Raw genomic sequence first — 22963 nt, 5'->3', positions numbered from 1 at the left:
AATCCAGTGGTACTATTCCCGTCATTAATGAGTCCCTAAAAATCAGATACAATGGCTCTGAAATTACATACCTCATCTATTTTAGGATCCGTGGGTGAATGCCATCAGGTCCAGGTGCTTTATCCAACTTTATTCTGTCTAAATATTTCTGGACCATATCACTTTTGAACCACTGTGGATTATTCGGGGCTGTGTCAATACCACCCTCATTATGGACATGAGCTCCCCCATACTTCTTTGTATACACAGAGCTGAAGAAAGTATTTAATAAATTAGCCTTCTCTTTGTCCCCAATCACCCACTCTAGATTATTTTGTAAAGGGCCTACATGCTCAGACCTGACCTTTTTACTATTACAATATTTGAAGAATTTTTTGGGGTTTGTCCTACTATCTTTTGCAATCTGTCGTTCATTTTGAATTTTTACATCCCTAATTTCCTTTTTACATATTCTGTTAAATTCTTTGTAACATTTAAACGACACTAGTGTTCCTTAAATTTTATCTTATTGTTTATAGCCTTTAACTTTTAAACTTAAACCCATGAGAATATACTTTGCAGTGAGGTCCCAAACACTGACATAGAACATGTTTATTATTTTTTTTTTTTTGTTTTAATTATTTCTTTTAGAATCACTTTAACATCCACTTCCTTTTTGAGCTGTGATGTTATATATATTTGAAAAATCTAAAAAAAAACAAAAACACTATAAAACAAAAAAACTGTTTTAGAGAAAGGATCATAAACATATTTGCCTTCTTTGTGTTCCACCCCTACAGGATCCATTGTCAGAATGCCCCACATTTCAACTTTCTGAGCATATTCCCCTACATACTGGTGTGACCATAACCAGGTTTGGTGATTGGCTGTTCAGGCACAGATAAATGTATTGTGTGATGGCAGCAGAGGGTCACACATTCCACCATATTCATAAGTATTAGTATTCATCTTACATGTTTACAGTGGATTTTGGTACTTTTGAGCTAAGTTTTCTTTCCCTAATATCAAGTGGTGATCATTTTTTTTAAACATTGTTCCCGTGTTCATATTGTTTAAGCAAAAGCAGGGTCCCATATATGGCATGGTGGGTTTTGTATGAGTGTGTGAAGAATAAGTACTAGCTGATCTGATAAAGGCTCTTACTGTAAAGCAAACCTCTTTGTCTAGTATGAACAGGTTTGCTTTATTACCATACTTTCCATGGACATTTTGTTATTGAATCAGTTGTTCTAGGTACCACTGATACTATTTAGGAAGACTTTAGGCCAGACCAGTTCTTCTAGTATCATCAAAATTCTTCTTTTAACATAAAATGTAAAAAAATCAAAAGGCAAATTTCAAAAAGTCAGAGCATGTATTGAATGTAACTTTCCAAATATCTGAAATTTTCAAAAATACATGAATGCGTAAAGCCAGCGACTAATCTGCAAATCAGGATCAAACATTTCCAGTAACAAATAATCAATACCAAGGACTGTCCCTGCAAAACACCTACTGTGTATTCACCTCTGCTGTGCTTTCATTGTTCATTACATACATCTAATTCCAAAAACGGTGATAAGCATTCGCGTTCAGAAATAAACAAGCAGATACTGAAATGAGCATAGAATAATATATATTCTTAGAATTTTTCAATAAATAATCAATTGCATACACATCAACAATTTCAAAGAAGCAAGAAGACAAAATGATCATACTTAAATAAACTAAGTTGTATTCCACAGAATAGACACCGGAAGCTAAGGGAGCCGTAATAATGAAGAATCAAAAAAAATCTGATGTATCTGGAGCAGAAAAAAAGTAATCCTAATAAAGCTGTCAGAATGTGAGATAAGTATGTGTATGCCCTAAGAACATGGGATGCAGTTCTGCATGTCTAAGCACAGATTTCGTTATGCACTGTGAAAGCAGCCACTTGGTGTGCTGGCCATATTTCCAGAAGGAAACAGTAACATCACAATGGTTTAGTAAATACTGTGCAAGTCATAAGCTGCTGGCTTATCCATTTTAGGCTACATTCCAAGCAGGGTCTGTTTTATTTAAGTTTATGTTTGGGGGAAATTTGTAGAATAGGTATCCATAAGTAAAATAATTCATCTGGTCTGGAGAAGGAAGCAGATGATGCTTTGCTACTGTGGCTCTTGCTCCCTTCTCTGAGGTCCATCTCTTCCCACATTACTATTAGTTGCTCAACAACAAGACAGGATGTGAAACCACTGAACCTGTATCTGGAGCTGTCAGAGGAGAAGGGAGCGTTAGACATGCCATGGTTACACACAGCAAGCCCCTCCCTTTCCCACTGTCACTGCCCAACCTTAGCTGCCAGTCACCTGTTTGGCTGCAAAGACCAAAGGGACATTATAAACTTGCATCTAACTACTTTGATACAACTAGGAAAAGGAAATAATGTCAGCAGGGTGCATATTGGTATGATGAAAAGGCCAATGCTAATAAACCAGGCAGAAATCCCACTGGTGCCCTCTATGTTGGAATAATTTTCTTATTCCAATAAATTTATAATTTTACAAAATTGTTTTCTCCTTCCTGTGAGCAGCTGAGTGAAGATTGTATACACAGATGAAATCTGCTTATTGTTTAACATCTGGAGGAAGAAGATCATTTATACAAAGGAATCAGACAAATATATGATGCCTGGAACATATCTTCAGTAAAGAGGAGAGGACAGATTTTAAAGACCATGATTGATAGTCTTTGAGGGGTCATAGAATTAAAGGGTGTTTTCCCGCTTTCAATTAAATTTTACATCGAATGCAGCTACCACCCCCCCCCCCCCCCCCCCCATAACCTACATCTGTGATAAGTAGAGAACATTTTTAGACATGATAAATATATTTGAACTGCAGAATTATTAAAAGTGTTTCTCCTGGTTTAAAGCTGTATTAATCTCAAAAACAGAAAATGTATTATATTGCAGCTTAACAATTCATAGACGAAGTGGTTGCCTTCCATTAATAGACTGAGCTGTCTAAACAAAATGGCAGTTGGAGTGTTGGGACAAATCATTTAACATTGATGGATGCTTACAATGGTCACATTTTATTTTTATTTTTTTTATGTATTAATTTAAGTAAAACATTTCTCCCAAAAACAACTGTTCCTGCTATAAACTGCTTAAAAGGTGTGTAGGCAGGTGAGGTCTGTACTCCCCACTGTAGGTGGTGCTCGACATAAGCGAAAATGCAGAAGAGGAAGGAAGTCATGATGAACTTGGTTCCTCTATTACTTCCTGTGGTCACCAGGCAGATATCTGTCCAATCGGACATTGGCACACCATGTGACCTCGGATCTTAGGGCAGGGCAGAATCTATTGAAGACCCTAGCTCCTGGGTTTTGCACTCTTTGTGTAAGTGGCTAATAAATAAATTGCGGCGCTCACCATAAAAGAATAACTAATCAATAGTACACTAAAAAATATAAATAGAAAGTGCAATAAGTGTGAATCACCTCACAAAGTGCAAATAGTGCAATTAAATAAATGCAATTCAAGTAATTGCTGCGATAATATATGTGCTCATATAATATATATATGTCCAAAATGCAAAATCCGAGAACATAAAAAAAAAAATGTGCAAAAAACAATTTTAAAAGACACAGTAAATATATAAATCATAAATGTTCATAAATTCCCGTTCATGCAGATGCTTTGTGAGCTATAAACAAAGTCCATGCATAAAAGTGCCTTCCACGGTGTGTACTGATCCAGTGAATCAATTCAGTGCCAAGCCAGTGCACCACCTGTTTCCCCCAGCCTGGGGGAAACAGGTGGTGCACTGGCTTGGCACTGAATTGATTCACTGGATCAGTACACACCGTGGAAGGCACTTTTATGCATGGACTTTGTTTATAGCTCACAAAGCATCTGCATGAACGGGAATTTATGAACATTTATGATTTATATATTTACTGTGTCTTTTAAAATTGTTTTTTGCACATTTTTTTTTTTTATGTTCTCGGATTTTGCATTTTGGACATATATATATTATATGAGCACATATATTATCGCAGCAATTACTTGAATTGCATTTATTTAATTGCACTATTTGCACTTTGTGAGGTGATTCACACTTATTGCACTTTCTATTTATATTTTTTAGTGTACTATTGATTAGTTATTCTTTTATGGTGAGCGCCGCAATTTATTTATTATTTATTGTATCACTAGTAGTGTGGAGATCACTATTTTTGCAGGCTGCTTCCACACTTTAATATGATTTAAAATTTTTTTTGGTTTGTTATACATAGATTAGTAAGGTGAAGCGCACTAGTACCCTCTAATTATATATTGTGTAAGTGGCTAGTGTCTGGCAGGGAGAGGTTTCAGAGGAGCAGGAAAAGTGCAGGAACTACACTATATCCATTTAGGAGCCCTAAATGTGTGTGTACCAGTCAGGCCACATTCCTGCTCCTTGTTGCAGAAGCTGTTGGCATCATCTCAGATCTCTATGCTTCTCTGTTACAGTGACGCAAATGGCTCTGGTCAGCTGTGCCAACCCACCGAGCCTAGTTTTGTTGGAACTATTTTAATACATTGCTCTATTTCATCTGACCTCTGTGATCCTTGCTCGTGAACCACCATGCTGCACTCTACCCACAGGTAGAGTTCAGATTTAATTTGTTCATCGACTCCATCTAAATCTGCTAGTACATCTAACACTACCCTCTCCCTAGATTGACAATGGTGCTGTCCAAAGGTGTCTCAGTTGGAATGGAGACACCCAAAGACAGGAAGCGAGTTACTTGCCACATTACCAGGTGAAATTAAGTTTAAAAAAAGAGAGAAGGAGCTGCATTAAAGGATTGGTAAGCTGCAAAATATATATTTTTTGTTTTAAGGTTTTAATACCACTTTAAGAAACAATAACTCCTTCCTTAATAGAGTCACATGGAGAATATGGAATTTACCACATCCCTTCAGTCTAATATTCAACTGACAGTATGCTTTTGGTAAAGTATATTTTAACTGGAAAAGAAACACTGTATCATGAACGTACATGTAGTTTTAAAATACATAACTTGTGTCAGGAATGTCAGCAGAAGGTTGGTCCTCGGGTACATTTATATAAATACAGGAGAACAGACTATATGAAACATTCTGTGTCCTAAATTGCTCAGACACTTTTTGTTCTCTTCTTTAAATAATTATCACCAAGTTACTAACAAGTTAATCTGGTCTAGCATAAAACATTCACATAGTAATACATTTGCGGAAGTGCAGTAACCTTGTGGTGCTTGCAAGTACCTGTATTAGTCTCCAAGTCGAGTCTTGTGAAGCATCTTTGGAGGTTCTGTATGTGGCAACTTTATTTCTTTCTAATCTAAATCAAGCCTTACTTCTCCAAATGCTGAACTCATCTACTGCCATTCAGCTGTCAAATACCAGAATTTCAATTACTCACTGATGTTCTGGAATCTGATAGTAGTATCAAAAAATTAATGAAGGGCCTATAGCAAGGCTTATTCTAGAGACCCTACATATAACTTTGGCCTAGGATTCAAGGTTCTTTACAATGATCAATTTGAAGACTAACATAATTTGAAAGAACCACAAGTTGTTTTTATCTTAGGAATTTTCCCTTAGAAAAGTTTTAGACCAGATTAGGTTCATTTAATAATTAATAAAGAATTTAATGAGTCTTCCAAAAAAAATTAAATAATAAACCTCCAAAAGATTTTAATCCCTCTGCTGCTCACAGCTCTCTCAATCTGTAGATCCATGGAGACACAATGTCAAAATTTACCCGCAGTGTACCCGCTGCCAAATTTGAGTTTGCACTTCATCCTTTTGAATATAACCAATATTACATTTAAAATGGTTTTAAGATAACTTTAGATGTCTTCCAAGAAATATAGATAAGAGTAGGAACTTTGTTCTGTAGCTGCTTACATGAGGGTTGCAGGAGTTAGGGAAATCCCTACATATACAACTATGGAAATTATATTGGAGGTTTTAATCTTCTTTGGAAAGACCCTCTAAATTCTAAGCGCAATGATCCTATATACTCTATAACATCCAATCAGATTTTTTGAGTAGGTTAGTTAGGGAACTGTAGCTGTTATCTGATTGGCTTTTTAGCACATGACATCAGCTAGTAACACTTTAACAATCAAGCCAAAGTACGAATATACATATAAATGTTATGTGAACATGCTAATTACCAACATAATTATCACAAACACAAATCTAATTATATGAAGTATCACATAACCATTTCATTAAAAATAACACAATACATTAAACAGCAGCAGAATAATTAAAGAGAGACATGGATTTTCCAACATATTAATATGTGTCATTTTTTTCTAGGTAGCTAAGATGCATAGTCCTTTATTACAATATTCTGCATGCATGAGCTGCTGTGTGATTACCAAACATAGGAGATTATTTACTAAAGCTGAAGAGTGCAAAATCAGACTCACTTCTGCATAGAAACCAATCAGCTTCCAAATTTTATTGTCAAAGCTTAATTGAACAAGCTGAGGTTAGACGCTGATTGGTTTTTATGCAGAAGTGAGACAGATTCTTCAACTTTAGTAAATAAACTGCATAATGTACATGAGTGCAATTTCTAAGACCAGCTAGATCTTGTATGTACCTATAAGCATACAATGGCTCACAGTGGACTGTGCGTGAGTATACTGCAATATATATCTATATATCTATCTAGATATAGATATATTTATATCTATAGCTATATCTATCTATCTCTATATCTACAGATATAGATAGATATATATACACACATCTATATATATATATATATCGATATATATTTATATCGATATATATATATATATATATATATATATATATATATATATATATATATATATATATATATATATATATACAGTGGTGTGAAAAAGTGTTTGCCCCCTTCCTCATTTCCTGTTCCTTTGCATGTTTGTCACACTTAAGTGTTTCGGAACATCAAACCAATTTAAACAATAGTCAAGGACAACACAAGTAAACACAAAATGCAATTTGTAAATTAAGGTGTTTATTATTAAAGGTGAAAAAAAATCCAAACCATCATGGCCCTGTGTGAAAAAGTGATTGCCCCCTAAACCTAATAACTGGTTGGGCCACCCTTAGCAGCAACAACTGCAACCAAGCGTTTGCGATAACGTGCAATGAGGCTTTTACAGCGTCCTGGAGGAATTTTGGCCCACTCATCTTTGCAGAATTGTCCTAATTCAGTTACATTAGAGGGTTTTCGAGCATGAACGGCCTTTTTAAGGTCATACCACAACATCTCAATAGGATTCAGGTCAGGGCTTTGGCTAGGCCACTCCAAAGTCTTCATTTTGTTTTTCTTCAGCCATTCGGTGGTGGACTTGCTGGTGTGTTTAGGATCATTGTCCTGCTGCAGAACCCAAGTTCGTTTCAGCTTGAGTACACGAACAGATGGTCGGACATTCTCCTTCAGGATCTCTTGGTAGACAGCAGAATTCATAGTTCCTTTTATCACGGCAAGTCTTCCAGGTCCTGAAGCAGCAAAACAGCCCCAGACCATCACACTACCACCACCATATTTTACTGTTGGTATAATGTTCTTTTTATGAAATGCAGTGTTCCTTCTACGCCAGATATACTTGGACACACACCTTCCAAAGAGTTCCACTTTTGTCTCATCGGTCCACAGAATGTTGTCCCAAAAGTCTTGGGGATCATCAAGATGTGTTGTGGAGAAATTGAGACGAGCTTTGATGCTCTTTTTGCTCAGCAGTGGTTTTCTCCTTGGAACTCTGCCATGCAGGCCATTTTTGCCCAGTCTTTTCCTGATGGTGGAGGCATGAACGCTGACCTTAACTGAGGCAAGTGAGGCCTGCAGTTCCTTGGACGTTGTTGTGGGGTCTTTTGTGACCTCTTGGATGAGTCGTCGCTGCGCTCTTGGGGTAATTTTGGGCGGCCGGCCACTCCTGGGAAGGTTCACCACTGTTCCATGTCTTCGCCATTTGTGGATAATGGCTCTCACTGTGGTTCGCTGGATTCCCAAAGCTTTGGAAATGGCTTTATAACCCTTTCCAGACTGATAGATCTCAATTACTTTCTTTCTCAATTGTTCCTGAATTTCTTTGGGTCTCGGCATGATGTGTAGCTTTTAAGGATCTTCTGGTGGACCTTACTGTGTCAAGCAGCTCCTATTTAAGTGATGCCTTGATTGTGAACAGGTGTGGCAATAATCAGGCCTGGGTGTGGCTAGAGAAATTGAACTCAGGTGTGGACAACCACAGTTATAGTATGTTTTAACAAGGGGGCAATCACTTTTTCACACAGGGCCATGATGGTTTGGATTTTTTTTCACCTTTAATAATAAACACCTTCATTTACAAATTGCATTTTGTGTTTACTTGTGTTGTCCTTGACTATTGTTTAAATTGGTTTGATGTTCCGAAACACTTAAGTGTGACAAACATGCAAAGGAACAGGAAATGAGGAAGGGGGCAAACACTTTTTCACACCACTGTATATATATATATTGGTTTGTATATGAACTGTTGAATATGATGGCTGTGTTTCTATGTATCTACTGAGTTATCTGCTGGAAATACATGCATTCACTCATGTCCCATGAGCAGCTTTGGCAAGTCCTGGTCTGCAGTCAGAGTCAAAATTCTTGAGGACATTTGTTGGCGGTAACCAGAAGGGTCAGAATGTGAGGAAATTACAGAGTGCCCATCCCAGTAACCTCAGACGTTAGCCTGGAAAGAAACAGTAGAGGAAAGAGAAAAAAGGAAGAAGAGTTTGTGATGTAAATGCCAATGCATTCATGTAAAAGATGATACAGCAAAAGAAAAAGAAAGATATAACCGCAACAATGTGCCATATAATATAAATAAACAGAATATAGTTATATATGTAAAGTAAAAGCAAGCTATTGACACCTTTTAAAGACATACTTGTACCTATTAGGCCTGTCAACAATAATGATTTGAACAAAGAGGGTATGGGAACATATTGGGCATATACATATACAGATCTTGTGATCTGTATTGGTAAAAAGAACCTCCACTTTAAATGGACGCCAATAAGTTATTAACGTTTGATACAGGCCTAATTACACAATATAATGAAAGGAAATTTTTAAATATTTGGAAATATTATAGATTCAGCAAGTAGCAAAACTTGTTTTTCCAGAATCATTCTCCAACATAACAATTGAGAAACAATAAGGCTGCATTCACATATGATTCACATATGATCGCAGGTAGAATCGTCAAAATTCTGCCACACGATTTCAAATGGCTGCGTGTTTGCGATGCCATTATTTCTAATGGCACTCCAATCATGTCACCTGAGTAGTAACTAATAAAAGATACAAGTATGCATATTAGAGTCCCAAACAATTGCTCGGATACAAGGTAATAAGAGATCCAGCAGGACAACTGGCAATCTCCCATATAGAAAAGTGAGGGTGCGTATTCATGCAGAGGATTGAGCAGATGATACCAACATTTTTTAGCCTTGAGATCTGCCGCTTGAGTGAGTAGACTGTGACTGTCTCCTAGGTAATTCTGAAGCAGATAAAGAGTAGGGCTTTTGTGCTAAATGTACAGACTTTCTGAGCTAATGTAGGTGTATACTTCTGCCATGAGAGGTATTGGGAATGACAATGCCAAGGACCAAACCAACTGTATCCTTAAAGTGGAAGTAAACTCCCCTATCGTTTTCAGCCAAGGAAGCTGCCATCTTTGCCTCTGTTTAATCTTCAACTGCTATGGTGCTGCACATGTGATTAATTAAGACACCAGCCATTGGATGGTTTGATAGTTTGGCTGAGAGCACAGCCAATGTGCAGTTAGCATTCCCGGCATGCCTTTTTTTTTTAACTGTTTAAATCCATGGGTTTTCTTCCACTTTAAAGGGTGAGCAAAGTAAATGTTCTTTCAGGTAATCTTCATTGTTTCAGGCACAAAGCCAAAGCACCCTACACATGTGGACAGACATTATGCCCATGCAAGATACAAGCGTAGATGCTTACACGAGACCATGGTAGCTATAATGAAGTACTTTACATTTGTTCCTAAAGCTCCAAAGTATGAGGGTTTCATTCTGAGATGGAGCAAACTCTTAAAAGGGTGTTAATCCACTCTGACATGGATGCAAAAATCTGAGTCTCGCAATAAGGGTAAGAAAGTAACAATATAACTCAAACTGAATCCAACCTGTAATCATTGAAATCCTTAAAGGTAAGAACACCATTAACCTGTCAGGTGGTTTATTCATTAAGGCAGATAACTGGAGCATCCCCAGTTGGCAGAGACCACTTACCAATAAATCCTCTTTCAAAGAGAATAAGTTCTTTTAAATAGTCAAAAAGAAGCCACAAATCCTCTAGTTGTCTCCATTTCCCGCAAAAGAAGGTTTTAAAAACAATGTAATGAGAGGGTCTTTGTAGCCAAAGCTCTAAAAGACCCAAAGCCAGGAACAACAGACCGATCGCCTAATTTCAAGTAAGAAAGCCCAGCATCAATCAGAAGATCCAAAACTCCTTATAAAGCTGAGTCATATGGGACTTACTGAAATACAGGCTCTACAGAAAAAAAAAGTGAAGAATCTGTATCTGAATGAGAGTTGGTAATAGGGTTCTCACACATACACACACACACACACACCTAAAAGTGGAGGATTCTGTTGTCAATTGCACTGGAATTCAGACTGATGTATTCATTCAAAACAGATTAATTCAGAAAGAAAAAATCTGAAGTGGATCTTAAAGGCCTATGGAAGTATGTGAGTTTTCAGCCTCAAGCTGTGGAGCTGTACAAGACTCCAAGTAGTATGGAGTAATAGGAGTCCCAGAATCTATGTTGCAGCAGATATTGGTCCCTATGAACAATATCAACAGTAGAGTAGTATGGGCTGAGGTCATCTGTAGCAGTGAGACTGTCCTCTGTGCATCTCTAAACAGACATGTTGTTCTACGTAGTGGAGAACAACTATTTTCAGAGTGAGGTAAGGCCGCACCTACTCACAAACTTAAGCAGGTGGTGCAGATGAGGGTCACAGGCAGCCAGAGGTGACCAAGTTACTGAATGAGATTGGAGAGGGATAATCCACAAGATATCAGAAAAGCAGGAGTCACAACAAGAAGGTGCTTTCCCTAGGCTGAAAAATGGGAGAAAAAATGTTAAATGCAGACACAAAACTCTCTATCTAGAGGATGATGCCAGTGCTTAGTTCCCTCAGCTTTAACCATCACAGATCCAAGACAGTGATAGCAGGAAAATATAAAAAGTGAGCAACTCTACAAACTGTGGGCAACTCCTAGTACTTCAGTCCCACCTGCCTTACTCACCACATGAATTCTTAGAGATGTGGTCACAGATAAGACCATGCCATGGCTCTGAAACTAGGAAGCGCTTTGTAGCTAACACATGACAAAAAACATTTGGGATGTGTCATAAACAAACCCAGTGGCTGAATTGTATATGCTGATAGTGCAAAAGGATTAAGATATGGTGAAATAGTTTATGCCAGGTTGCCTTACCAAGTGAGTTTACAGGCTGCACCATGGCCCTGGACCTGCAGAACTGCAGCTAACACAGTACACAGAGTTATGGAAAGTGCCACAATGTAGAGCACACAACTTATCAGGCAAGAAGGATGCTGGTAAAGCTTCCACAACTTGGACTAAGGAAATATCTATATCAGTGATGGTGAACCTTGGCACTCCAGATGTTTTAGAACTACATTTCCCATGATGGCCATGCATTCTGCAGTGTGGCTGAGCATCATGAGAAATGTAGTTCCAAAACATCTGGGGTGCCAAGGTTTGCCATCACTGACCTATATGCTTAAACAAAAAGGTTTTACTCGCAAGGGAAGTCTTCGTAGACTGGGTCACAACAGAGGCTGTGCCATGGCTTTGGACCTGAAAAGCACTGCGTAGCTAATTGTAGCAGTACACAAAAGTCTGCAATGTACGAGAAGCAGAGCCCAGTTCCCAAAGTTCACATTCCAAGCTAGCACCCCAATGTGAGTATATGCAGATAGAACAGATGTTCTGAAGAGATTAGCTCAAGCAGAGTGCTTGAAGTCTTGATTAATGTTACCAAGGAAAAAATATCCATAGTGCTTTAAGTAACTTAACTGGAGCGAAAATTCCCTGTAATAATAGAGTTTTCCAAAACAAAGCTAAAGAAGAGGCAACCAGCCTACTAGGACAGTAGAAAAAACTGAAGAATGACATTTGGGGCTGGGTTATATGGAGGCTGGCTATTTCTTTCTATTGTCTAAACCTCCTGTAGATGGCAATTTAACCCATACATCAGAGAATTTCTTTTAGCATCTGTACCTCGATGTGGTGTCCTGAGAAATAAAGAAAAATGTTTTAGCTTTCTTTCTAACTTTTCTTGATTAAAAAAATAAAGGATCCTTTTTATTGTATTGTTTACCTAAATGGCATATCAGCATTTTTTTTCGGCCACAGAGCTTTGGTGAAAACAATCAGCAGATCCAGAGATACAGGCAGTTAAACTTGCAAAGCACGGTATGATGGATTTTAAAAGACTGCAAATGGTAATCAGTAGTCTAAAAAATATAGTACACGGGTTAAAGTCACTTTGGTTTTATTCTCATGTGACCTGATTTTCATGTCTCCTGATTCTCTTCTCATGTCTCTAGTGCAGTTTTGGATAAGTAAGGAGTTTTTATCATATTTGTGTTGGGTAACCAGCGCAACAATTCTGCAGACAAAAAAGTGTGATCATGAGGCTCAAGATTATAGGACTGTTTCAGCAGAATAATGGGGTAAACCAGGGGTGTCCAAACTTTTTTCAAAGAGGGCCGGATTTGATGAAGTGAACATGCGCGAGGGCCGACCATTTTGCCTGATATTCTTTGAACCGTTAAAATTCAGTCTAAGTGTGTTCGTTCGAGCGCTAATACACGGCCCAACAAGAATTCTCTTGCCTTTGTGGCTGTGTGTGGGAAGAGATGAGCTTGGGCGTATTTGTACATACTCTATTAATTGGCGTATAACATAAATAAAGAACTGTGAAGCAAAATAATGGTCAGTGCCCACCAATGCAGCCTAATCAGTGCACATCTGCAGACCCACCATTGCCATGAATGTAGCCTCACCATTGCCAGGAGCGCCGCACCATTGCCAGGAACGCAGCACCATTGCCAGGAACGCACTGACGAGCGCCAAAGGAGAATCTCCTGTTTACACGGCGGCCTCTTTAATAGAAAGTCCTGCCTCCTTTGATGGACAGAACAGTCGTCCAATGGCAGTGCCGGAGACGGTCTTCCTATTACAGAGGCCGCCCGTAAACAGGAAATTCTCCTGTGTACGGCGCTTGGTCCTGTCCTCCCTGTACCTTCCGAAGCATATATATCTTTTGTGGCCCTGGCGCTGGGAGATCGTCAGAGGCCACAAAAGATATGTATGTCCAAATAACCAGGCGGGCCGTTCAAAACCGGGCCACGGGCCGCAATTGGCCCGCGGGCCGGACTTTGGACATGCCTGGGGTAAACAAAGCTACTGTTTCCATCACAGGACAAGTAGCAGTAATGCAAGCTCAGGCTCTAGTCCAAGGCTGCACTCACAGCTCTGTATTTAGGTGTAGCAGTGCAATTTTCTACTTTTACCACCCATCCCAATGGAAGATAAGCTTTGCTAGAAACTACGCTAAAGATGTTCAAATCTCTCCCAACTTTACAGCCTCATTCACCCATCTGCATTCTTCAACCCTGAACACACAGGGCCCTGAACGCAAGTACCACTCAGTACAGCTTTCATCCCCGCCCAGCCACAGTCTGCCCTAGACATCAACAGGCTGCCTGTAGCCGGGCTGGACGCTTCAACTGTTGCTCCCAGACGCACTACAATCACAGGAGGGAGTCACTGCTCCTAGATGGCCTTGTGAGCAAGGTGCCTAAGTGTGTTCAATTTAGCTTTGTTTGTACATAGAAAATATAATTCTGTGCATCCAGGATCCAATGACAAACTCTAAAAATGGCTAAGACTGGGTTCACACTATTGCGAATTTGCATAGCAGGAGATTGTGGCTGGCTCTCTATTGAGCCGTTTCACACATCTCCACAGCGGCTCAGGTGCGAATTGCACAGGAGTCCTGTGCGTCCTTTAGTCCATTTCAGGTTCGAATTCAGCTTAAAATTTGGGCTGAAATTTGCCCTGAAACGGTGAATGGAGATGCACCGGACTCCCGCTGTGAGCTGCTGCGTTCTTCAGTGTGAACACAGCCTCAATGAGTGTAAACGGGGCTAAACCCACTTTATAGCAGGAACATGTGATCTTGGATGCATAGTTTATACTTCCCAGATAACTTGCGTTGCCTTTTTAAAAAATTCTTCTTATGCCCTGTACACATGGTCGGACTTTCTGACGGAAAATGAATGATCATGTTTTTGGAAAATCCAATCATGTGTGGAATTTCCGACACACAAAGTTTGAGAGCTGGATCTAAAATTTTCCAACAACAAAATTCGATCATTTAAATTCCGATCGTGTGTAGACAATTCCAACGGACAAAGTGCCACGCAGGGTCAGAATAAATTATGAGATGAAAGCTATTGGCTACTGGCCCATTTATAGTCCCGTCGTACGTGTTCTACGTCACCGCGTTCAGAACGATCGGATTTTCCGACAACTTTGTGCGACCGTGTGTATGCTAGACAAGTTTGGGGCAAAATCCGTCTGAAAAAATTTGACGGATTTTGTCGTCGGAAAGTCCGACCGTGTGTACAGGGCATTATTGGAAATTTTCACTGTGAAGGTACCAAACAGGGCCATTGGGGCATTGAGGCATACCCCGGCCAATTGGTGCACATAGCCATGTGCATAACAGCGTACAACTTACCGAACCAAAACAACCACAAATTCTGTAAATTCAGTACCCAGGTTTCGCATGGTAGGATGATGGTAGGGGATATGTTTTCCTGTGGAACTACTCTTCCCTCCCATCCGTCTGAGCTGGACGTTATGGGAATGGTTAGTATTAAGTGCGATCACTGGACTAACCCCACCACTCACTTGTTTGGGGCATGGACCTCAGCACTCAACAGGGCTAGGTAATTATGGCATGTATTTAGCCAGGGTGATCCCCTATGGGCTGATCATCCGTCGTAGATTTTTCATATTTTTTGGGGGGTCCTCTGGACAAATATGTTGCTTTGTAGAGGGGTATCATCATTGTATTGATTAATATTTTCCATGATGACAGGGTAGGGGGGATTGGCTGACTTCCATTTTAGTACTATGACTTTCCTCGCATTAAAATAATAGGATAATTATTAGAGTATGGGTTGCTTTAGCTAATGCCAGATGTTCCACAAGGCAGATTAGGCAGACGCTGATTGCCAGAGGGATAGGTATGGTAGTTAACCCATGAATACATTGAGTTATTTCCCTCCAAAACTCTTGAACCGGTAGACAATAACAGAATATATGTAGGATGCCTGCAGGGGTGCCAGAGCATCTCCAGCAAGAAGCTGATGAGGTTGGCAAAATGCAGTGAAGGCGTTGGGGCGTATAGTATATTCTGTACAGGATTTTGAATTGGATTAGCTTGCCCCTAGTTGCAACTAGTTGCTCAAGCAGGTAATACCACATGTTTTCCCAGTCTTCATTGTCCAGTTCCTGCACCTCCGCCCGCCACAGACCACGCAACCCATCCAATCCAACCTGAATGGATGGCAGCAGTACTCAGTATATTTGAGATAGTGGCTTTGAGAGCTCAGCATCATTTAGTAGAGTTTTTAGATCATCTCCAGATGAAGCCGCACTAATTTAAATTGTGAATCAAAGGCGTGACGGAGCTGCAGGGACCTGAAGAAGAAAGACTTTTGGAAATTAGAATTTGTTTTTCAGTCTGTCAAAAGTGATTTAACAGTATTTGATGCCCCTGTTGGCATTTGATGCACCTGTTGCCTTTAGGTATACTTTAAATATTGGGGTTCTTTAGCCTGACCCTTTTTAAGCTTAGTGACAGACAGAAAACAATTAGGTGATTATTTTCCACACAAAAAAACACAGACCTGGGTTCTCAGCCCTAAAGCCTGCTACATGATGGGAATATTGGATGAATGATCGTTTGTTTGTTTTTTTGCATGCTCATAGTCTCATATTGAAAATGAAGACGTTACTGAATTTACAAAAATTCTCGTACGACAATATACAATGTTGGAAGTAATGTAATGTGTTGTATTGTATCGTAATGTAGTTTTGTTTCTGAGCACCAACGATCAGACTATCTTACGAGTGCTTCAAAAGTGGTATTTTTCATCCAATTTTATGATCGTGTGTACTAGGCAGAAAACCTAATACACCTGATTAAATATTGCTTGGTTCTGAAGTTTGTACAGCTGCATATAGCGTAACCAAAAACATGAGGGGCGCAAGTGGAAAGTACAAGGAAAGCTGTTCTGCATTTGTCACTTTAAGTTAAATAATATTTTACAAAATTGAAATAAGGTTCTTCTTACATATGTCACAGAAACACATAACATAGGCACGGGACTGGAAGTGTTGGCTTTCGCTAAAACAAACAAACTTTTTCCTACGTATGTTCTAATGCAAAGGATCTGGAACAAAGTTAGACAGCTACAGAATGTCACTGGGTTCACTGACTATAGCCCTATATGGGACAATAAATACTATGAGGAACTGCAATCCCTTATATGTGCAGCAAGATAGAAATCCTATGGTGTCACACACTTGGTACATATCTTTACTAGCAGTAAACTGTGCTCCTTTCCAGAATTACAGACTAAATTTGGGTTGCCCCAATCCATGTATTTTTCTTATTTGCAGCTACACCATGCGGTAAAGTCGCAAGCAGGTGGAGCCTTATGGATACAATCTCCAGCTCCTGTTTTTTGTTACATGACAGAAGTATCCCACTTTAAGGGTTTTATCTCCAGATCTTATTTTATGCTAATGTCTATATTTCAAAATAACTTCCCAACCAGAGTAATCACCAGCTGGGATGAGTGATGTGGGCATGTTTGAGGAGGACCAATGGGAAGAAGTGCTACGTACCATACAATTGTGCTCTCTCAATACAGCACAACGTTTATCCCAGCTTTTTATAGTATTGAAGGTACATTTTACACTGGTCAGAATGTATAGGATGGGCATGCGAGAAAATCCTGATTGTACTAGGTGCTCTAGAGACCATGGGGACCTTATCCACTTACTATGGCATTGCCAAAATCTACATGTCTATTGGACAGAAGTTATTGCAACCATTAATCGGGTATTTCAGGTCAGTGTCCCACTAGACCCAATCAGTGCATTTTAGGTATCCTAGATGACCTCCCATTTTAGGACAATCCTAAGCACTCAATTACATGGGCTCTTTTGCAAGCCTGTAAACTAATCCTCAGAGGTTGGAAAGCAATTGATTCTCCTACTCTTAAAGAGTGGGTAGTCCAAATGGGAGTTACCTTGAGATTAGAAAAATACATTTTCCAGCACCATAGCCGCCCCTGTAAATGTAACTTGATATGGTCCCCATGGTTGAACACACCTGGCCTCACCCCAGTTGACCTAATTCTGGACATAATACTTCTTTAAATTCTACTACCGTGATAAATAGAGGGGAGTAGCTATGTTTAAAGGCGGATGCATATGCTAATATTTTGTGGTTTGGGAGACAGAGGAGGAAGGGTATTTACTGAGTGTTGTAACGTGTGGAAACTGTGATTTTGTATATACACACGATACACATGGAACCTGTATTGTTTGTATATTTCCTATGTGTATTTTTTTTTCAATAAAATCCTTTTTGAGTTAAAAAAAAAAGAAAAATTGAAATAAAGAATAAAAACTTTCATCACAATTTCTGACCTTTTCCTATCAGTCTCTCTGTTTTGCCTTCTGGTGATAGTAAAAACTGTGACAGTCACAAAATTCTAACATTTGGTTCAGTTACATTAACATTTGAATTTATGCCAAGCTGACAATGATATGCCTGGATGCAGAAACTATGTGGTTAGCCGTAGCCAAGCAGAGATTGTTTGGAAAATGATATTACGCAGAAAGAACTGCCGAAGAGTTTATTAATCTTACTTTAAAAATATTTGGATTTAATTAGACAGGTTAAATATGAGGGCATGCCTGCCAAAAGGCTGTTGCTTTGTCCTGCAGTATCTCATCTACTCTCACCCATCCATGGACTGAACCGATTCAAAGAAAGGCATTTTAAATGTGCTAAAACAACTCTGCATCTTTGTTTAGATTATAGTAAATATCTGAAAATATTCATTTTAGTTCTTATTCTAACATAGAAAACAAACCATTAAAACAATTCCTTCATAGCTTGTGTGTCAGAGGAGTCTGGTGTCACCCAGCATTCCCTCACCCATGCAGCTTAAAGTGCTTGTAAAGTAAAGAAACATGTATTAATGACATTGATTCTCTCTGTTTTAGGTCCCTACTTGGTACAGTGTGTGTGATTTCCTAATATTATAATACTAAATACCTTCTTTGCAGAGCTCTGCTGTGTTGTCATGTGACCTCCCTCTGCTTTCCTTCCCAAGTAAATGAGTATAGTGGGAGGGGCTGATATTCCCCTCTGATGATGAATGCAAGCTGGCAGAGGGAGGTCACATGAAAGCACAGTAGAGCTCTGCAAAGAAGGTATTTAGTATTATAATTTTTTACGAAATCATACACTCACTGTACTGAACAGGGACCTAAAAAAGAGAGGATCAAAGTAATGAATACATGTTTCTTTACTTAACAAGCACTTAAAGCTGCAGGGAATAGAATTACACAGGCAGGAGAAAAGAGGAGAGGGGCAGGGAGGAGATCAGCTAACAACCAAGGCTACAGAACTGACAGGGAGAGAGGGAGGGGGAGAAAGGATATGCAGAGATGCTGAGGAGAGAGTAGGTTGATGGAGGCATCAGCAGCCATGATAAACATGATCAGTTAAACCAGGGGAATACAGGAAAAGGCGGGATCAACCAGGTATTGTACAGCATAGAAAGGGACAAATGACACTGCAGAAACACTATGCTATATATTATGCCTTAAGGGTACGGGAGCTTTTTTTTTTAGTTACAACCGCTTTAAGGGGCTTCAGAATGCTTGTATCATTACGAGAAAACTGGCCTTTGAATTTTTTCCAGGAGTAGAAAATCCTGATATGGATCCCGGAGGCTTTGTAAAATATGTGTGAGATGAAAACGCCAACCTTGGGTCCACATCTTGATGGTGACCAGCAACTGTTAATATGCAGGTGTGAACGGGCCTTATGATTATGTGAGATGATTAGAGTTTAGGGCTCTACTCTCCTGAGGAGACATTTGTCCTGCCAGGAGCAGCAGGTGCACAGACACAAGAGGGAAGAGGATGTCTGTCTGCATTGACCATGCTAATACCTGGAGATACAGTTGCTCCAGAAGCAGGGGTGGACTGACCATTGGGCCACTCGGGCACTGTCCGAGGTCCCCGTGCCACTAGGGGGCCCCATTTTACATCTGTCTCTGAAATGTCCCTTACCGACATCCTTTTGGTCTAAAAATCCAGAGAATATAGCTGCCCCACCTCTCCAGTACCTTCTCAGCCAATAGAAACATGTCTGTGTATACTGTGTGATTGTATACTGTGTGTGTGTGTATACTGTGTGGCCCCATAATGTCTGATTGCCCGGGGGGCCCCATAATCTCCTATTGCCCGGGGCCCCATGAGTTGTCAGTCCACCCCTGTCCAGGAGCAGTGTGGACAATGTCGTGTTCTGGTCTGAGAGGCTTCCAATAGGCTGAGAGCCAGTGTAGCCCTAGTTTGGGCTGATTTTTAGGATGATGGGTGTAGTTTTGAGATGGATACTGTGTGATGTTGAAATTCCTGCATTAGAAATTCAAGTGTAAGAAACTTTATTTTTTAATAAAAGTGGGTGAAGAAAGCCCTTAAACAAATGTTGGCGAGTTAACTGTATCCCAAATCTCCACATGTGTATTATTGAGATTTAAAGAGTAACTCCACTTTTGTTAAAAAAAATAACTATCTGATCTATGTACATTGCAAGGATTTTAACAAACTTTGTTGCAGAGTCCTACTTCTACATTTTGGTATACTAGAGAAATGGCTGTTTTTTATTTTTGTCAGTGTCAATGGGATGAGTGAATCTGTATGGGAATGGATTTGTAATTATCAATCAGATGCTGCACATGCAGGGTTTTAATGAGGAAAATCGCAGGGTCTGCTTCCCTTTAGATGTGATTTCTCTTTGGGAGTATCTCACAAAAAATAAATTATTTGTTATAGGGAATGCTCAAAATATGGTTTGTATCTTAGTGCGGACTTCTGGGAAAATCAGTATTCTAAACACACAAGCAGGAAATTTCATACCTGGGTGGCGTTCTGTACACCATCTGTGTACAGAACACCTCTAGGTAGCCATATTGCATTGAATTTTACAGAAAATTTCAGAGCTGTAGATTGAAAAGGAAAGGTCATTTTTAATAACATTCACATTCATACAATATGACTTGTGTGCAATTGTATACGCTATATTTTTGTATTTTTTATTAGCTACTTTATTTTCCCACGAAAGTGGAGTTAACTTTTAAAGTAGAACTATAGACAAAACCTTTTAATTTGGGATAGAGTAAGGGAAGTATATAACCCATGTCAGATTTTGTTTGGCCATCTCTGTCCCATTGCAGAGATTTCCCTTCACTTTCTGCCCCATAGCCAAACAGGACGTGGGTCGAAATCCAAATCGGGGGAATTCCTTGGAGTCTCCCAGGTCACCAGAACTTTTGTTCCCATTGGAAGATTTCCCCTCTATTACTTTTCTGGGGAAAACCCCAAATTTATGATTTTCTTTTACTTTCACTTTCAATGATAATGGTAAACAGGACAAATAGAGAGGGTAAATCTCTTTAACGGGGCACAGACAGCAATAAAAACTAGTAAGTGGTCTAATTCCTCTCCACTTTTTACAAAACTAAAAAAAGTTTTGCCTTCAGTTATACCGTATTTATCAACGTAAAATCAGGGGAAAATCACGGGTGCGTGTTATATGCAGATCCTCCGTGATTTCTGAGCAATTTTGAGCCTGTGGGCGGCTTTCAGCCGCCTTCGGCTCTTCTCGTGGCTTTCGGCCGCCTTCAGCTCTTCTCGCAGCTTTCTGCTGCGTTCAGCCATTCTCGGCGGCTTTCGGCCGCCTTCGGCCATTCTCGGAAAACCGCAGAGAATGGCCGAGAGCGCCGAAAGCCCGCTGAGAACAGCCGAACGCGCCAGAAAGCCGCGAGAAGAGCCGAAGAACTACCGAGCGCCGCCGAGATACACAGGACATCTCAGCGGCGCCATTTTTGCTGCAGGACAAGGCTGCAATGATGAACAGGCTGCATAACAAGGCTGCAATGATGGACATGCTGCAGGACAAGGCTGCAAATGACACTGACAAGGCTTCAGATGGGCATTGATAAGGCTGCATTGATGGGCATTTAAATGTAAGTTTTTTTTCCTTAAATTTTCCTCCTAAAAGTTTTTTTCCTTAAAATTCCCTCCTAAACTTGGGGTGTGTGTTATACGCCAGTGCGTGTTATACGCCGATAAATACAGTACTTTAATAGTAGATACTCTAGTATAAGTATATACTAAAAGCTCCATAAACAGAGAGTTTTTATTTCCTTGGGTATGAAAACATAATAAATATTACTGCCCGCCTCCTCTCTTAAAACCTCCTCTCTTAAAACTATGATGAAAGTATAGATACATATGGGGAATTAAAGCACCTGTGAGGAAGAGGACAGAGGAAATAATATAGACAAGTTGGTGAGGAGGCCCCAATGCTAGTTTAAAATGTCAAAGAGAAAATGTAATGAAGAATTGATTTCTCTCTGCGTAGGGTAAGCAGGGTTATAACCCCTGTTGGATTATTTTTTTTACGCCATATGTATCCCATTGCGGAGATTTGCCATGACTTCCTGTTCTATAGCCAAAACAGGACGTGAGAAGTAATCCCTTAAATAAAGGGATTCCTTAACCACTTGCCGACCGCCGCACGGCGATATACGTCGGCAGAATGGCACGGGCAGGCATATGGGCGTATATATAAGTCCCTGCCTTCCCGTGGGTGGGGGGCCCGATCGGGCCCCCCCCCGGTGCCTGCGGCGGTCGGCATTCGTTCGGGAGCGATCCGGGATGAGGGGGCGGCCATTCATTCATGGCCACCCCCTCGCGATCGCTCCCGACGAATAGAAATGCTCCGTGACATCACTTCCTCTCCTCACAGGAGAGGAAGTGATGTAATCTCTCCTCCGTGTCGGTATTTTTCGTTCCGGCACCGAGGAGAGAGGATCGGTGAGTTGCACCAACACACCACACATACAGTAGAACATGCCAGGCACACTCACACCCCCCCTTTACCCCCCGATCACCCCCCCAATCACCCCTGCCCCCCCCCAGTCACAGTGACACCAATTGCATTTTTTATTTTTTTTGCATTGGTGTCATTTGTGACTGTAATAACTGTTAGGGCAGTTAGGGTTAGCCCCCTTTAGTTCTAATGTGCCCCCCTAACCCCCCAATAAAGGTTTAACCCCGTGATCACCCCCCGTCGCCAGTGTCACTAAGGCTGGGTTCACATTGCAGCGGTTTATGAGAACGAATGTGATTCGCACCGCACTGCAGTGCAAATCACATCCGATCTCTGTGCGATTCGAGTTCAGCCATACAGATAGTATGGCTGAATTCGCGCCGCACCCGCCGCAAATTCGCACGGGACCCTTTTTTTGGTCCGCAGCAGAATCGGATCACATGGGTGTTCACACCATGCGATCCGAGTTTGCAGATCGCACTGCGATATGCGAACTGATCTGGGGGTGTCATTAACATTTCACTGACACTCCCAGCAGTTCGCATAGGGCAGTGTGAACTGCCGCCGGGAGGCATGCGATGCGGGAACCCGCCGCGGATTTGTGGCGTTCCTGCATCGCTCCAGTGTGAACCCAGCC

The 22963-nt window shown here is 40.3% G+C and overlaps 1 protein-coding gene across 10 annotated transcripts in view; it reads right to left on the bottom strand.

The window, feature by feature from the left end:
- Positions 1–8506: 8506 nt before the first annotated feature.
- PCBP3 (poly(rC) binding protein 3) overlaps positions 8507–22963 on the bottom strand; it is a 123508-nt gene continuing 109051 nt past the window's right edge. For all 10 annotated transcript variants that reach the window (XM_077448151.1, XM_077448154.1, XM_077448155.1 and 7 more), the window contains one exon: positions 8507–8724. Coding sequence is in view for 8 of the 10 variants with exons in the window: in XM_077448155.1 (XP_077304281.1) it covers positions 8688–8724 (37 nt within the window). In the remaining 2 variants the exon portion in view is untranslated. The remainder of the gene's footprint in view (positions 8725–22963) is intronic.

The sequence above is a fragment of the Lithobates pipiens genome, unplaced genomic scaffold (assembly GCF_037356315.1).
Source record: "Lithobates pipiens isolate NorthernLeopardFrog02 unplaced genomic scaffold, aLitPip1_a1.2 Scaffold_22, whole genome shotgun sequence".
Lineage (NCBI taxonomy): Eukaryota > Metazoa > Chordata > Amphibia > Anura > Ranidae > Lithobates > Lithobates pipiens.
Note: the sequence above shows the minus strand (reverse complement) of the source record. Positions and strands in the feature narration are given on the sequence as shown.